This window comes from Scyliorhinus torazame, chromosome 1 (assembly GCF_047496885.1).
Source record: "Scyliorhinus torazame isolate Kashiwa2021f chromosome 1, sScyTor2.1, whole genome shotgun sequence".
Lineage (NCBI taxonomy): Eukaryota > Metazoa > Chordata > Chondrichthyes > Carcharhiniformes > Scyliorhinidae > Scyliorhinus > Scyliorhinus torazame.
This window is the reverse complement of record NC_092707.1, coordinates 360636979-360655788: the sequence shown is the minus strand read 5'-3', so window position 1 is coordinate 360655788 and position 18810 is coordinate 360636979. Positions and strand designations below refer to the sequence as shown.

Below are 18810 nucleotides of genomic sequence, written 5' to 3'. Positions count from 1 at the left end.
GAGTCAGTAGGCCGGACAATGATAGCTGTTTCTTCACTGTCACAAAAGCTGCTTCCTGGGCCCGAGACCACTCCCAATGCAGACACTTCTTTAGCAGATGGTGGAGGAGGGGGGCGGCCAAGATTGTGGCAAGGTTCGGAATAAATGTTCCATAGTAATTCATCCGAATGGCACCGGGACCTGACGAATGGCCTGCACTTTGTCCTCCGTGTGGTGCAACCCATGGCGGTCTACACGATAGGCTAGGTAGGTAACCTCGGTTGTGGGAAAAACACGTTTTTCTCTACAAAGGCGGACTCCTGCTTCCTCAAAGCGCCGGAGGACCTCGGCCAAATTTTCTAAAAGCTCCTGGTCCGATGAACCAGTGATTAGGATGTTGTCGAGACAGATTGCCCCTCTCGGGAGTCTGTGCAGGATGTTTTCCATTAATTGCTGGAAAATTACGTGAATGTAGGAAACCCCGAACGGAAGCCGGGTATACTTGTTCAGTCCTCGATGTGGATGGATGTTAACAAACTTCCTCTGGTCTGGGGCCAAAAGTAGTTGCATGGCTCATATCCAATTTGGAAAATGTGTGGTCAACGCTGAGCTTTGCAAATAGGTCCTCTATGCCAGGGACAGGGTAACGATCCAGGCGGGAGAAGTGGTTGACCGTCGTTTTGTAGAGGCCGACGGAGCTGTCGGGTTTCAGCACCAGCACGTCTGGTGCCGCCCAGTTGGAGAACTGGACAGGGCATATTATTCTTGATACTTCAAGTTGGTATAACTCTGCATCCACTTTGGAATGTAATGTGTATGGGACACAGCGGGCACGGAAATATCTTGGCTCGGCATTTGGGTCAACGCTGAAGCAGGCCATCAGACCGCTGATGGTGTCTAATCCCTCTCCCTCTCTTGGGGGAGCTCATATTCAGAGGAGGTCACCTGGAATCTAATTGTCCTGATACCTTGGCTCTTTGAAGGTTCTAACACTTTCACATCTCTACCTCTGACCTTGTTAGATAAACAGAGCTGAGCTTTTAACTGTAATTAACTCCAGGCTTGTTTGAACTGCATTCACTGGAGATGCATACCAATATCTTAAGCAGATGTTTCCAGTTATATAATTAATGCTTTAATTCCTGAAACCAAAAGATATACTCTGAAACAAATGAATTATTAATTAGATATTCGCAACAATAGGATAATGTCCTCATGGTTAACAATTAAGCCCTAATTGTGATATAATAGCATTGGAAATAACATGGGATGTGCACCAAATTCTTTTCTCTCTAGAAAAGTGGAAAATTGTCGACCAATACATACTAACTTAAAATTACTTGGCCATATTATTTAAAATTAGTTAATACACATAAACCCAAGATACTAAATATAGCTGAGGAAGAGTTGAGGAACACAAGCGGGATTGCATTGTCGCCATAGCAATGTAGAATATCATTTGTGAATTTGTTTAGATCTGGAAAAGGAGATTGGTTCACAGTTCCTTTTCATGGGCGGTGGGTGTGCGGGAGACTGAACTATGAAACAAAATTAAAACAATTCCGAGGCAGAGGCAAACATTCACAACACCATTCCTATACAATTATAACTATTTCCCTTCGGAACGCTTTTACCTTTAAGTACTCAATCTTCAATGTGGAAGCCGTTGTCCGTTTCTAGTTACTCTGCTAACTGATGGCTTGCAAGGCCACTTCACAGGACAATTAAGGCGTAGTCAACCATAATTGTTGTTGGATTGGAGTCACATGAAGGTCAGACTGAGCAAGTTCCTCAAATCCAAAGCTAACTGGATTTGTACAACAATCTGATAACTTCATTGTCACTTCCAATGTTTCAGACTGACATCATCTTTATATTTTCAAATTATCCAGCAAATGAATTCAAATTTTCAATTTTGAACTCATTCTCTTGGATTATTAGTCCAGTAATACAATTGTTATATTACATCTTACCATGCTTGGTGCTTTTAAACGAGTCACTTTACAGTCCCTTGTAATCATTGGCTTAGATTCATCTTCTTGAATATAGAGCTCATTATCTTCTATTGAATACAGAAGATTCACTGGTGGTTGAACTGGAGAGGAAAGCCAAAATGAAAATTTGTTTGCCTCGCACTTTAGGTTATCCTCAGACTCGATAGCACAGGCCCAAGGTGGTAGCTAAGGAAATAAAGGACATCATTGTTCAATAAGTCCTAATATTATGTTGCGTAACCAATAACAAAATACTTGGAAGTCTCAAGATAATCTTTAGCATCCTTTGTAATACTAGATTCGATGTTAATATAGCTATTCAATAATCTTCTATGTGGTGTTAACTAGCATCAGACCAAGTCACGCATTCCACTCCACAGAACATCACTCTGTAATTTATGAGTTTATGGTATTAAATTATTATGTTTCCATAGCAAACATGGCTAGAACCCTCCCCCCCCCACAAAAAAAAACCCTCTTTTTCCAACGTTAGTGGCGAGGCGCCAACTTGTGGCAACCAAGTGATAAATGCCATTAGTCCAGAAAGAATATGTTTAGGGGTGTATGTTCCTTCATATGGTGGCACAGTGGTTAGCACTGCAGCCTCATAGCTCCAAGGAGCCAGGTTCAATTCCCGCCTCGGGTGATAGTGTGGAATTTGCATTTTCTCCCCGCTCCTGCGTGGGCTTCCTCCGGGTGCTCCGGTTTCTTCCCACAGTCCAAAGATGTGTAGGTTAGGTGGATTGGCCACACCAAATTGCCTCTTAGTGTCCAAAAGGTTAGGTGGGGTTACTGGGTTATGGGGATAGGGTGGAGGCGTAGGCTTAAGTGGGGTGCTCTTTCCAAGGGCCAGTGCAGACTCGATAGGCCAAATCACCTCCTTCCGCACTGTAAATCCTATGATTCTATTCAAAGTTAGGCAACAGTTTTACAAAACCATTGCTGGTTCAGAGATTTGTTTTTAGCTTTTATAGTGACAAAGAAATTGATGCATTTACTGAAAACATTAGTTATAACGCGAGACTACGCAGAAGTAGCTAGATGTTCCAGGCCATTTGTGCACGTTTATAATAGCATTTACCCTTAGTTTGAGAAAATATTCTCAATTACATTTATCAAACAGATTGCCATATCCCTTTAGCTCCTTGTCCTTTATTCACCTATCCAATCTAATCTTCAGTATTGACATAGAACACGGATGGGAACATCCCACCCTTAAGTGTGGTGATAGGTGGGAAAACTGGCTTTTTTTGAGGGCATGATTCACATTGTATTGTCTGTATTCACGCATTTTCACACTGTATTGTTTGCTCCTCACCTCATTACTGTCGCAAAAACTGGAAGCACGTCAGATCGAGGGGGGGTGACCTCTGATTCGTGCACATCACCATGACATGTTTTTGTCCTCTGGGTGCTGTATTTAAAATACATCCACAATCAGTCTTCAAGGTCTCCAGGCCAGGATAGCCGCACGTAGGAACAAGCAAGGAGAGTACTACTCCCAAGTTCAGTGACACCTGCTGGATGCTGTCAAGGCCCGTCGGGATGTCCTCTACCCGAGTGATGGCTGGAGGTGGTCCACCAATGCCACCATTCTGGCTTGGGAGGTGGTGGCTTCTGTGGTCAGTGCAAAAGCAGTGCAGAAAAGATCTGCAATCCGGTACAGGAAAATGAAGATGAATGATCTCATCCATTCTTCTCATCAATCTCAACTCACACATTCACAAGCCCATCTGGACTTAGCAGGATGACACTCCACAGGGCTCTCAAACACTGCCAACTAAAGGCACATCACCACTCAATCGCTCACACACTTTTGGATCTCTATCTGGGCCATGTCTTTTGTACATCCCATCCTCATCCCGTCCACTGCCTGATCACCATCCATCCAAGACAGGCAGCCTTACCATCTGCTTGGCATGTACCCTGTTCACAATCTCTCCACTTCCCTGCATAAAGACAAGCTTACACACAATAGGAGGGGGAGGTCCTAGGCAGGGGATGGAATGACTGAAAATAAGGCCCTTACTCCATATGAGGGGCATGTCATCGCAGTGGCAGGAGTGGACAGGGACCATGCACGTGGCGACGGTGAGATGGGCTGTGCCAACCCAAGTAAGAACCCTGAACCGGCTCATCCCTCAGACAACCAAAGAGTCCATTCTTCTCGCCTTCCAGTCACTTGCCGTGCTTAAGTAATCTCGACTTTCCTTTGTAGGAACTTCTGGCAAGTGCCCAAGGGCATCATCCAGCCAGGCCCTCATCGTCAGCCATGAAGAAACTTTGAATGTAGAAGAGGAGCACAATTGAAGATGCGTCACAGTACTCACCCACAACCAGTGCAGAAACAGGAGGGAACTAGTTCTAGAATAGCCTTAGGGTCACAATCTGGTGAGCACAGCCCACAATCTGGACATCTGGGGTAATTGGTGCCCAAAGGACTGCTGGAGGTCAAGATCCTGCTAAGTCCTTTTCTGATGACGAGCCTTTGGACTTGGTCCTAACTTGGATGGTGGCGCTTCAGCAACAGTCAAGGGAATATCAGTTGTTGTCAGCTGCTTTGCAGATTGCAACAAATAATTTAGGTGTCTGTCAACCAGTGTTCAGTCTGAGATAATAGTGCCGGGCATGTTATGCACCAAGATCAACACTAGTAGGATGGTGTCCGCCTTGGTCCAGGACGAGGAGGGTTCACCTGCCCCATAGCAGGAGACCCAAAGTAGGCTGGGGCCATCCAAGTCTTGGTACTCCAAAGAAAGCACGCCAAAGTCATGACAAACAGGGTGTAGCAGTCAGCAGGTTGCCTCCAATGTAGATGTTGGGGATGCACCAAAATGTACCTGCAAGATTAGGAATTATTATGAGCACACCGGTGACACGGGCAATAACCACATATTGTAAATTTTGCACTACTGTTATTGGAATACCACCCATTTCACAACTTCTGTGTATGCCTCCTCTGTATTAGTTGTGTTGTTGTCTATTGCCCCAAAAGCCACTTGCAGATGTCAAAACCAGGTGTCTCGGATCAATGTTGTTGACACAATTGCCCCAAAAGCCACTTGCAGATGTCAAAACCAGGTGTCTCGGATCAATGTTGTCAGCTTCCACATCAGCACAGCACAGTATATGTGTGCACTCATTATTTCCAAAATCGTCCTTAATGTCAAGTCTGCTTGTGTAAGGAGCCTCATTCACATCATGTGCAGCTTGATGTGTTCTTCATTCTTACCTGATTAAGACTGAGGGCGGAGGTGGTCACCCATCTCCTCTGCATTATTGTAAGGTGAAGGTCTCGACTCCATCAAGACGTGTGTAAATGCGTGGAGAAGGGTCACTCCATTTACTTACTGTCCTCTGGCAGGATTTCCTTTCTATGAGGCCTTACACAGAGATTATGAGAGATCCTCGCTGCCTCAATGGCTAACCTCAGCAACTAATGTGACATTTACACATTTAAGTGCTGGTGCTCTGACCCTCAAAGGCACTTCATTTTGCTGGCGCTCAAGTCTCCAACCTTTGCAGTTGTATGTATTGAGGCCACAAGGCTCTCGTCACATGTTTTGAGTTGCCTCCTCTGACCTATACCCTCACCAAGGTCATTGAAGATAAAATCAGATGGTCATATGGTGTAATCAAATAAGCCATGGAGCAAGCTCTGGAAGTGCATATGGTAGCATCTGTCACTTTCAAAGGTACCAATGGAATGCAATCCACATTGTAATGAATCTGATAAGTGCTCTTTATTCTCAAGCGGTAACTTGAATGGTTTGTGGTGCGTTTGCATATTGCGGTTAGCAAGGGCCAGGGCTTCCCATGAGGGCAGACTGACTGTGTGTACTTTGCGATCCTCTGGTACTCTGAATCCATGGAAAGGTGGAGATGAATGTACACCCACAATGCAACAAAGGAGAAAGGGGGACAAAGGACACATGATATCAAATGGAGTTAGACCTGTGTGACATCCCCTGCTGCCTTGCCCAAGTGTGACATCTCAGTTAAACCATCAAGTTTAAAAGTTTTCCTGCTTTGGCAGATGGATCTCTGTGAGGGGTTCTGTCAAACTGAAGGCATGTTTCTACAGGTGCTCTGAGGTGTGTGGAGTGCTCCTGCCTCTACTATGTGACGACTACAATGTTGCAGAGACATTACAAGAGGCTATGCCTTCTGACTGGTGATGCCGGAGCACCCTTGTCCAGGTTGGACCTGCTCTCCACAAAGACACACGTAACTGAGCCTTCATTGTCCTTCCAGGGACCTGTAAATCAGTCTTCATTATCCTGGAAAGGACAATGGTTGGCAGAATGGTTGAGATCGGACTCTCAGATTCTGGCATTTGGTTGCAAGAATAGGATTAACAATGCTGGTGTGATGTGTGTCCACTTGCCCAAGAGGATGTAGACTACTACTCGTCATCGTTCTCTTGGAATCTGGTAGCTATGAGGATCTCATGTGCATGCCTGCCTCACCTGGCCCAAGCTATAGAACATACAGTGCAGAAGGAGGCTATTTGGCCCATCGAGTCTGCCCCGACCCACTTAAGCCCTCACTTCCACCCTATCCCCGTAACCCAAAAACCCCACCTAACCTTTTTGGTCACTAAGGGCAATTTATCATGGCCAATCCACCTAACCCGCAAGTCTTTGGACTGTGGGAGGAAACCGGAGCACCCGGAGGAAACCCATGCAGACACGGGGAGAACGTGCAGACTCCTCACAGACAATGACCCAACAGGGAATCGACCCTGGGATCCTGCCGCTGTGAAGCCACAGTGCTATCCACTTGTGCTACCGTGCTGCCCAAAATTCTTCCCCTGCAGCCTTTGCTTCCTCAAACTCTATTCGCCTTCATCTCTTTCAATGTCCTCCTCAGTTTGAGGCGTGTATGTCTGATCTGGCATGTCCTCCCCCTTTGCAGCACCAGGTTGTGCAATGTGCAGCAGACGATGATCCAGGAGACCGTTTGGCAAGTGTATCAGAATACTCTGCCAGATCTATTGAAGCACTTAAACCGCATCTTCAAGATGCCAATGCTCTGCCCTCAGGTAGTAATAGGAGCATTGTTGTACCTTCTTTCTGCAGGGTTTTGTGGTCGCTACATGGGCATCATCAATCAGGTCCTTTGTGCGAATACTCTTTGTCAAGGAGGAGCCAATTCTGTCTGGTCCATCAAAGATGTCAGGGATCTTGATCTGCCCAAGATAGATCAGTTGCTCCGTTCTGGTATCTCACACACACCTGCATTTTTTGCCTCTTAGGGTCACATACCAGCTAAATACTGAGCAAGTGGAATCCTTTCCTGCTCATGTATTGGAATACCTGTTGCTAGGGAGCTTTGATAGCCACCGAATTGCAGTAAATAGCATCCTGCATATGTGGAAAATGGGCAATCTCAGCAAAGCCCAGAGTTCTGGCCTGCTGTCTCTTTTGATCTTTAGCGAAGTGCATGTGTGAGTCTTCACAAAAAACTACAGCTGTCACCTCATGTATGCAATTGTGCGTTGACACTTGGGAGATCCTGCACAGGTACCCTGTAGAGCCCTGGAAGGAGCCATTAACTTGGATGTTAAATGCAGCCATTATTGCAGAGCCACTGGTAATCAACGGCCTCATAGTCCCCCGGCGGCAGTGGAGAATGTGGCAAATGTGAGTCACAGTATCACTGGACATGTGGAGCTTTTGGTGACACGGTCTCTCACTCATCTGTATATACGACAAGGTCCATCTACCCTCAGTCTCTACGGGCCCTAGGTGCCATGTCCGTGATACTCATTCTCTGCATCTGGAGGGGGCCCTGCTGCCCCTTGCTCGAGGATTTAACTCGAGGGTTTAAACCTGGCGCTGCAATCACATTTATCTCTGCCTTTTCTCATGCCTGTTGCGAAAATGCAGATGACAACAAATCCAGCCTCTGTCTTCCTAAAGTATCTCCCTCTGTGGCATCAATGAGAAAGAAAAACATGAGTCACCACAAGGTTCCAAAGCTCCAATTTCCATAAATTTGTAATGTGGCTAGGGCTTGGATCCACTGACACTGAAATCCTGACCAGCGCAAGGTATGTTTGACGAAACACCTTCCGAAATCCCCCCACCCTATTGATATGACTGGCTGCTCGGACGTTGGTTTGATCATAGAATTTACAGTGCAGAAGGAGGCCATTCGGCCCATCGAGCCTGCACCGGCTCTTGGAAAAAGCACCCTACCCAAGGTCAACACCTCCACCCTATCCCCATAACCCAGTAACCCCACCCAACACTAAGGGCAATTTTGGGCACTAAGGGTAATTTATCATGGCGCTGTAATCCTCAATCACCTCACTGTGATCCTCATGAGGTCAAATGGTCCTTAAGGAACTGACTGTGATTATTGGAGGTGGCTCTGTGACCTCTCAGGTGTGAACCTGCCATCACTAAGACTGTAAGCTCCTGCTCTAAAACACGTCTGGAGCTTGCATTGATATTTTTCAAATATAGAATGTCAACCAGTCAAAAGAAGTTTGCTATCTGTGAAACACTCTGGGATGTCCCAAGGTTGTGAAACATGCTATATAGGGGCTGGTTTAGCACAGAGCTAAATCGCTGGCTTTTAAAGCAGACCAAGGCAGGCCAACAGCACAGTTCAATTCCCGTACCAGCCTCCCCGAACAGGCGCCGGAATGTGGCGACTAGGGGCTTTTCACAGTAACTTAATTTGAAGCCTACTTGCGACAATAAGCGATTTTCATTTCATTTCATATAAATTTACGTTCTTTCACTTATTTTCAACACCAGGACTGAAATGCGAAAATTTTATGTCATTATTTAAAATACATTTTTAGCTGTAAATACTCAGCCTAAAGGGGCTAAAGGGGCAGAGTTATGATAACCAGCTTATAGCATATTTGGAGTTACACAAATGTTTATCCCTGTACAACTGTCATAGAAAGTAAAAGATTTCCTTCTGTGTAGATTTGCCTGACACAGTACCAACCCTCAATCTAAAGAAATCATTTCAGTTGATGTACACTTCACTATCCTTCAGAATGTCTTTTTCATAGAAATACTGGCGAAACCAATCAATATGTTCACAGTCGCCGAAATTATACAGACCTTGTTATCGCTGTGGGTAACTGCCGCTCCAAGAACACGGGGTTAAATGTTCTATTACTTTTATGACTGGTTGTTAATCTCAAACGAATGCACTCCATTGCTTTCTTCTCCGGATTCCCTGCATTATCAAGGAAAGGCTCTTAACGTGTCTTAGGTATGCCACTATCCTAATTCGGCAAGACACACTTCCATTAGTTGCAGCTTTAATTGGCACCTCAGTGCAATGCACCGGTCCTCCAAATGGCCCTCTGAGCTATTCCTCGGATTAATTTTGTGTTGTGCTACCCTTTCAGGCTGTAAGATCGTGGTGCCAAGGCCTCATCGCCAGACCAGCTTGGACCCTCCCTTTTATGAGTGCGGTAATTCATGCCATAATCCTGGGGTACATTATGTTCTTGTATCCGTTCCTCTAAATCTTTATGCCATTTTGATTGTAGAGGATATCCTGTAATCACTAAGCAGGTATGCCTGTGCCCTGTTGGCAGATTATCCCGCCTCCCATGAAACCCGAGAATGGTCTTATAATTCCTTTTAACCACTTAGTATCCTGACTGTGTGTATGCCAAACAGTCCATTAATGAGCCAGAAAGCTGTCAGACCAAGGCACCTGTAACAATGATCCTGTGCACAACAGAGAGGTAAAGACCAATACTTCAGCCTCTCTTCCCACCTGGGGTCCCGGATGTTCCAACTCGCCAAATATCGCTACCTCCGGATTCTGGGCCACTCCCACACTCAGAATCTCAGACATCATATCTGAGAACTCCCGCCAGAATCCCCTCATCCTCGGACATGCCCAGAACATGTGGACATGGTTCTCGGGCTCCCCCGCACACGCACCTATCCTATAACTCCCACAGCTAATATCAACTCAAGATGGCGCCGGAGCGTGGCGACTCTCTGCGAGTTCTCTTCCACAGATCCTCTTCCCACATCTCTTATAACTGTACTAACCTTTTAAAATTTAATCCTAACACTATCTCCAACCTTTCTCATTTACTTACAGGCATGAAGATCCTCCGACTTTCGTGGGCCGATTCACATGACCCAAATGGACACCTCCAATGACCCGACCCTGGCCTTGATCTGGAAGTGGATGACGCCCAACCCGACAGTCCGACCCCCGTCCTCGCATAGGACCCGACCTGGCTCTCGGAGCGCCCAACCCGGCCTGGAGAGCGACCACGGTCCCCGGAGGGCCCAGTCCAGTTCCCGGAACGCCCGACTCGGTGCCAGACCACAGACCCGGCCCGAAGAGGACCAACCAGCTCCCCAACTTACCAGCAGATGGAGGAAAGGAGGGTCCACATGGAGGCCCAGGTAAGTTCTTCCAAGGCATGATTCAAGGAGCACCTGACCAGACCACCAACGTTGGAACCGAACACGTGACTCCGCGCAACCTGACCCAGGAAGACCATGCCTGTGACTCAAACTCGGACTAAACACCCCCAAAACAGCGAAGACCCCACACAACGACCCGAACGCACTGAAAGGTAGACCTGTTCTCACGGAACCCGAGACCCGACCGGACTGCAAACATCCCTCCTCTCCCCAGCATATTCCTGGCAAATGTCCAGTGATCGAAAACAAGTTGGACAACCTTACCTGTAGACTTACCTCTCAAGAGGGAATTCAGAGACTGCAGTGTGCTCTGACTCACAGAGAAATGGCTCACCCATGCCTCACCGGGCCGTGCCATACACCCTGAACGGCTTCTCAGTACATCGGATGGACCGCATGGCGTCATTGGGCAAAGCTAAGGGTGAAGACGTTTGCCTCCTTATCAACTCCTCCTGGTACTCGGATGTGGTGACCCCGGCGAACTACTGCTTCTTGGACCTGGAATACCTGACTGTGAAGTGCCACCCATACAACCTTCCACGGGAGTTCACTTCTGCCACCATCACGGTGGTCTGCATCCCACCCCAGCGGAAGTGAAGAAGGTGCTTGATGAATTGTACACCGCTATAAATATCAATGAAATGGAACACCCGGAGGCCTTGATCATCGTGGCCGCGGACTTCAAACAGGCCTACCTCAAGAGTGTACGACCAAAATTCCACCAACTCATCTGTCCCACCAGGGGTACCAACATCCTTGACCACTGCTACACAAATTATCATATCATAGAATTTACAGTGCAGAAGGAGGCCATTCAACCCATCGAGTCTGCACCGGCTCTTGGAAAGAGCACCCTACCCAAGGTCTACACCGCCACCCTATCCCCATAATCCAGTAACCCCACCCAACACTAAGGGCAATTTTGGACACTAAGGGCAATTTATCATGGCCAATCCACCTAACCTGCACATCTTTGGACTGTGGGAGGAAACCGGAGCACCCCAAGAAAACCCACGCACACACGGGGAGGATGTGCAGACTCCGCACAGACAGTGACTCAAGCCAGAATTGAACCTGGGACCCTGGAGCTGTGAAGCAATTGTGCTATCCACAAGACTACCGTGCTGGTATCAAGGGCGCCTACCGATCCATCCCCCGACTGCACTTTGGAAAATCGGATCATAAGATGGTGCTCCTTCTCCCGGCATACAAGCAGAAACTTAAGCGGGAGAATCCGGTTAAGAAGGTCGTGCAATGCTGGTCAGAGGCAACGGAGGAGCTCCTATGCAACTGCTTGGAGTCAGTGGACTAATCCGTATTCAAGAACGCAGCAACCAACCTAAACGAGTATGCCACCACTGTTACAGACTTCATCAGCAAGTGTGTAGGCGATTGCGTGCCAACGACGACAGTACATACGTTCCCCAACCAGAAACCATGGTTTAATCGGGAGATTCAATCACTACTGAAGGCCATGTCAGGCGACCCTGACCTATACAGGAAATCCAGGTACAATCCCCACAAAGCCATCAGGCATGGCGAGAGACAATACCAGACTAAGCTGGACTCACAGATTAAAGACACGTCCTCGGAATCCCCGGGGGGACGCGAGAATCGCGCCCCGCCGCCGGCTTACCTATTCTCCGGCGCCGATTCCCGGGCGCCCGCGTGATCATTGCCCCACCGGTCGGGGACCGTTGAAAGCGCCCCCCCCCCCCCACCCCGGCGAATCTCCTGGTCCGACGGACCAAGTAGCCGCCGAGTTTGGCCGAGTCCCGCCGGTGTGGGTTACTCAGATCCGACACGGCGGGACCTGGAAGGTGTGTGAGGGAGGGCTGTCTTGGAGGGGATCCGACCCCGGGGGGGGGGGGGGCCACGGTGGTCTGGCCCGCGATCAGGGCCTACCGATCGGCGGGCGGGTTCCGTGGGGGCTTATGTTCCTCCACGCCAGGCCCCTGTAGGGCTCTGCCATATTGCCCGGGGGCCGGCGCAGAGAAGTGAACCCCCGCGCATGCGTGGAATCACGCTGGCCGCAGCGCCCATGCGCGGAATCACACCGGCTGCAGCGCGTATGCGCGAACGAACACCGGCCTTTCCGCGCCGCCTGGAGCTGCGGGGACAACTCCATCGCCGACCTAGCCCCCTAGGAAGGGGCGCATTCCTCAATATTGGGGACCATTGACGCTGGAGTGATTGGCGCCGCCTTTTACTCCGGCGTTGGAACTTGGCTGCGGGATTGGAGAATCCCGGCCACGGAGTATCATCAGTTGCGGCAAGGCTTAAGCAACATAACAGGCTACAAAGCAAAGCAGAGTAGACACGCCAGCAGCAATGCACCCCTTCCCGATGAATTCAATGCATTCTGTGCTAGTTTCAAGCAGGAAATCAACAAACTGTTGTCAATTGCCCCAGCAGCCTCGGACACACCCATAACTACCGTCACAGCTCCCGAAGTCTGATCAGCCTTCCTGAAAGTGAATCCTCGGAAAGCAACGGGTCATGACAAGTCCCTGGTCGTGCTCTCATATCCAGTGCAGACCAACTGGCGGGTGTGTCCGCGGACATCTTCAACCTCTCCCTACTCTGTTCCGAGATTGCCATCTGCATCAAGACCAGCACATGGCTAAATCACTGGCTTAGAAAGCAGACAAAGGCAGGCCAGCAGCATGGTTCAATTCCCGTACCAGGCGCCGGAATGTGGCGACTAGGGGCGTTTCACAGTAACTTCATTGAAGCCTACTTGTGACAATAAGCGATTTTCATTTCATTTTTCATTTCATACCGGTGCCAAAGAAGAACCAGGTAATGTGCCTCAACGACTACCATCCAGTGGCCGTGACATCTATCATTATGAAGTGCTTTAAGAGGTTGGTCATGAACCATAAGATACATAGAAGATAGGAGCAGCAGGAGGCCTTTTGGCCCTTCGAGTCTGCTCCATTTATCACGATCATGGTTGATCATCCAACTCAATAGCCGAATCCTGCTTTCCCCCCGATACTCCCAGGTGCCTTGATCCAATGCAATTTGCATACCTCCACAACCGGTCCACAGGAGACGTCATCTTCCTGGTCCTACATTCATCCCTGGAGCATCTTGACAACAAGGACTCCAACTTCAGACTCCTATTCATTGACTACAGCTCCATCTTCAGAACCATAATCCCAGCCAAGCTCATATCAAAACTCCAAAACCTAGGACGTGGCTCCTCCCTCTGCAACTGGATCCTCGACTTCCTGACCCATAGCCCACAATCAGTAAGGATAAAGAACACCACCAGCTCCATGATAGTCCTCAATACCGGAGCCCCGCAAGGCTGCGTACTTAGCCCCCTACTATACTCCCTATACACACACGCGACTGTGTGGCAAAGCTCGGCTCCAACTCCATCTACAAGTCTGACACGACTGCAGTGAGTTGGATCTCGAACAACGATGAGGCAGAGTACAAGAGAGAGATAGAGGACCTAAGTCGTGGTGTAACGACAACAACCTCTCCCTCAATGTCAGCAAAACTAAGGAGTTGGTCACGGACTTCAGGAAGCGAAGTATCGTGCACACCCGTCTGCATCAATGGTGCAGAGGTGGAAATAGTTGATAGCTTCAAATTCCTCGGTATGCACATCACCAACAATCTGTCCTAGTCCACCTATGTCAACGCTACTATTATGAAAGCACAACACTGCCTAGACTTCCTCAGGAACCAAAGGAAATTCGGCATGCCCACATTGACGCTTGCCACTTTTTACAGATGCACCATAGAAAGAATCCTATCTGGCTGCATCACAGCCTGGTATGGCAACTGCCCAGCTCAAGACCATAAGAAACTACAGAATGTCTTGAACACAGCCCAGTCCATCAAGCGAAACCGCCTCCCATCCATTGACTCTGTCACACCTCCAGCTGCCTTGGGAAAGCGGGCAGCATAATGAAAGACCCCTCCCACCCAGGTTCTTCTCTCTTCCAACCTCTTCCATTGGGCAGGAGGTACAAAAGTCTGAGAACATGCACTAACAGGTTCAACAATAGCTTTGTCCTCGCTGTTACCAGACTCCTGAACGGCCCTCTTATGGACTGAAATGATCTCTTCACACATCTTCTCTATGGAGTCGTACTACACTCCGTATGCTTCACCCGATGCCTGTGTTTATGTATTTACATTGTGCACATTGATGTCCTATGTTTTTTAAAACATTTAGATTATCCAATTATTTTTTTTTTACAATTAAGGGGCAATTTTTAGTGTGGCCAATCCACCTAACCTGCACATCTTTGGGTTGTGAGGGTGAAACCCACACAGGCACGGGGAGAATGTGCAAACTCTACATATAAAGCGACCCGGGGCCGGGATCGTCCTTTGTTTTTTCATTTCTGGAACGATCTGTCTGAACTGTACGCAGAACACTACTTTTCATCGTATCTCGGTACATGTGACAATAAATCAAATCCAAATCTTCCACCCATGCAAAAAAACGACTCATCCTCACAACCATCATGTGGGTCCTATGCACCACCTTAAACTGGATGAGGCTTAACCTCTAACACGACAAGGATGTTTACACCCTCCGCAGGGTCTCTTTGCATGTCTCTGCCCGCCCCTCCCCAAACAACTCCTCCTCCCATTTCTGCTTGATATCCTCCACCCGAGTGCCCTCCCTCTCCATCAGCTCACTGTAGATGTCCAACACTCTCCCGTCCCCAATATCATCCTTCAAGAAGAGCTTGGCTTGCAAGATCAGAGGCTGCAGCCCCGGGAAGGACTGCACCTCTGTTTTCACAAAGTCCCGCACCTGCAGGTATCTGAAGCCATTTTCTTGGGCAGTTCATACTTGCCCCCTATAAACAAGTCCCTGAAGTACTCTATCCCCACCTGCCACTATCCCCGGAACCTCGCATCCACATATGGAATATTGTGTCCAATTTTGGTCTCCTTATTTGAGGAAGGATGTGGTGGCATTTGAGGCAGTTCAGAGGATGTTCACCAGATTGATTCTGGGGATGAAAGGGTCGACATGTGAGGAGAGATTAAATAGTTTGGCATTTACTCGCTGAAGTTTAGAAGGATGAGAGGGGATCTGATCGAGATATACAAAATACTCAAAGGGATTAATAAAGTAAAAATAGACCAAATGTTCCCCCTTGTGAGGCAATCTAGAATGACAGGTCATGGATATAGGTTGAGAGGTGGTACATTTAGAACTGAAATGAGGAGGAACTACTTCTCGCAGAGGGTGGTGAATTTGTGGAACTCGCTGCCCAATATTGTGGTGGAATCAGAGTCATTAAATGGTTTCATGAAGGAGATAGATTTATTTCTAATTAAAAATGGAAAGGGATATGGGGAACAGGTGGGGAGATGAATTTGAGGCCAGGAAGGGATCAGCCATGATCTGACTGAATAGTGGAGCAACTCGAAGGGCTGAATTGTCTATTTCTGTTCCAATCCCTATGTTCCTATGATCCAGCCCCACCATCACAAACCTGTGATTGTCACATATCATGTCCTTTAACTCGGAATGTTGCCTGCATTGGCTCCACACCCACAACGCTGAAACCACCACTGGGCTCACGGAATACTGGACCGGTGAGAAGGAAGGGGTGCCAACAACAGTACCCTTAGACTCGTCCCCTTACACGATCCCTCCTCCATCGGCCCCCACATCGACCCCTCCTACACTGCACATTTCCTCACCATTGCGATGTTCGCCACCCAATAATAATTCAGCAAACTCGGCAAAGTCAGTCGCCCCCTCCTTCCCCTTTCCAAAAACACCCTCCTCACCTGTGGGGTCTTTCCCACCCCAAACAGACCCCCAAATTATCCCGTTTACCTTTTAAAAAAGGACTTGGGGACAAAGATGTGAAGTCCCAGCTCACTTATGACCTCCTCTGAGACACTCTTCGCCATTCTGGCCTAGAGGTCACTTCCATCCCACACCATTTAGTCACTTTTGCCCCCTTCCATGTGGAGGCCTTGCCCTGCTGACCTGTTGAGTCCACCTGGAAAAGGCAAACACCCACCAGTTGACTGCAGAAGCCAGACGCCGTGAAACCAAACCTCAAGTTTTCAGCGCTTTAATTGGAAAGATGGAACTTTAAGTTTCTACTTTTAACCTTTGTACATGTACTTGAACGAACTTTGTCACTTCTACCTAATAACTTTTAGCAGCAGATTTTGTAATTAACCGTTATCTTGTTTAAAACTAAAGCTGGTCTGCCCGTTTCCGCCCCCCCCCCCCCCCCCAAAGCTGAACCGCTCGTAAATTCAAAGGGGGCTACATACACATACATATAAATTATTAGCTCATGGATGACTTTGAGGAAACACCTTTTATGTGTTTCTGACATTGTTATTTGTAGTAGTAGCAGTTTTCATGCGTTGTGATTTGTGCAAAGAGTCCGAAAAGCGGGTGGGCAGAAAATAGTTAATTAACAGAAACTGAAAATGCTCTTAACAAAAAAAAAAAAGGATAATTGCTTTCCTCAGTCAGTAATGACTCACAAAATCTGCAGCAATGTCAGCTTTAAATAATGATGCGATCGGGTCAGTAGCTTCTGGTTATTCAATGAGGAATTTCACTGCAGAGAATCCCCCTCAGTTAAGGAGGAAGCTGTCAAAACCAGGACAATTGATTTTAAAAAGCTGCTGACAAACATGGCATGTTTCAGGATTTGTCATACCTACATCTTCATTCAGAATGTGATAGCCACATTAAAACCCCCTTGCAGTTCACCAACAAGTTCTCACTGTTGAAGTGTTGTATGCAGCATGATAATGGTAATGGGCCAAAAATACTAGGAATTCCCCACATACCTGGATGCACTTAACAGCTTTTGGTTCATTGAGAGAAAACACTTGTAGATACAAGTGACCATAACACTTCAGCATCATTATGCAATGATCCTTAAACAATTCCATATCGATTAACTTGGTTTTTTCTTTCACTGCATAAACCATCTGCCAGTTCTTCATTCCAGGGGAAGAAACTGGTGCCTTCATCAGCTAAAGAAGAAGAACACAAGAATTCAGAGCTTAGTAAGAGTTCCCTCAACAATTGAAGTGTTTCTATCTGTTACAGACAGGAGGTACATGTTGGAAATTCAGATGCACGTTACACATTTAAAAAAATCAATGGTCAGGAAATTGTCTGCAGTAAATGCACAATTACCTGATATTGTCTCCAGTTCATTGATGAAGTGGGGGAATTGTATTGGCTGGATTGTTCTACAGAGAGTTGGAATGGGCTTGATGGCCTCCTTCTGTGCTGTAATGACTCTATGCTCCCCGGGAGGAACACAAAGTCAAAAAATAACTTTTTATACAACCCCATTCAACATTTCAAGATAAATGTGTTTTCTTTATGGAGATGTATTTTCGTTGATGTCATTTTACTCTCCTCCAACCCCAAGAAATGTACTTTTCTTCCTATTCTCCTTCTGTATTCCCCTATGCAAGCATTCTTCAGCTGAATGAATTTACCCAACTGAGCAGGCAGATGATTCATACCAAGGCTTTTGCCTGTGTCAGTGCTGTTCTATAGTAAGCCGCAGGGAACTGCATGAGAGTGGTCCAGGGTGGCTCTCCCTCTTTATAGGAAAGGCAGAGGGAGAAAAAGTGGAGAGGACTTTTCCATAAGAAATTGTGAGGCAGTAGACAGAGGCAGGGAGATAGTAGGATTTTAAAAAGTGAGGCTAATGTGTAGCCACGTAAAATGGCTGCGTTCCGATTAATGTGGCCAAAACCCAGTTTGAAATGGCTAACCCGAAAGACTGCTGGGAAAAGCAGCTAACAAGACACAAGCAGGCAGCTGCAGACAGTATTGCATATTCGGCTCTGGGGAAGTTAGCCCAGATCGATACTCAGGGCTATCAACAGCCCATCAACCCAGGTATTTGCAGTTACATTCAGGACTGTTTGCAGCCCATCTATTCAGACATCTGCAGTTAAATCGGCTATCCCCGGGAACAATTGCAACATATTAGCAGTTGAATACCGGGCCAGACCTGTCGGCGCCTGCAGTGGCCGAAACAAAGACAGGTGAACGACCACCTCCCGATCGAGGAATCGCCTCACCATTGGACACATCGACCCCAGGGATTGGGAACAAATCCAATCACTTGGGACTCAGGGTCAAGGGCCGCCCCGGGAGGCGGGAAGCCCCTGGGCCCTATAAAAGTGAAGGGCCAAGTTCAGATCTCTCTCTCTCCTCTTCGCCTGCTCGAGACCTTCGCAAGACCAGCAACCGGCAACTGAAAGTTTTAATTCAGCGATCGCTATCCGGTAGAGACACCTAGCCACCGACCTGTAGCAGCCTTTTGAATCCTGCGGGCCAGATATGATTGGACAAGCCATTCGTTTCCCTGACCTGGTGGGCTCTTCCTAAGTTAAGTATTGGCCAGTAGTGATAG

The 18810-nt window shown here is 47.6% G+C and overlaps 1 protein-coding gene across 1 annotated transcript in view; it reads right to left on the bottom strand.

Annotated features, from left to right (window-relative positions):
* prepl (prolyl endopeptidase like) overlaps positions 1 to 18810 on the bottom strand; it is an 82086-nt gene that overhangs the window by 32271 nt on the left and 31005 nt on the right. Inside the window, exons 7-8 of the mRNA XM_072510875.1 lie at positions 17216 to 17404; positions 1953 to 2159 (exon numbers count right to left, since the gene is read on the bottom strand). Of these exons, the coding sequence (XP_072366976.1) occupies positions 1953 to 2159; positions 17216 to 17404 (396 nt within the window). The remainder of the gene's footprint in view (positions 1 to 1952; positions 2160 to 17215; positions 17405 to 18810) is intronic.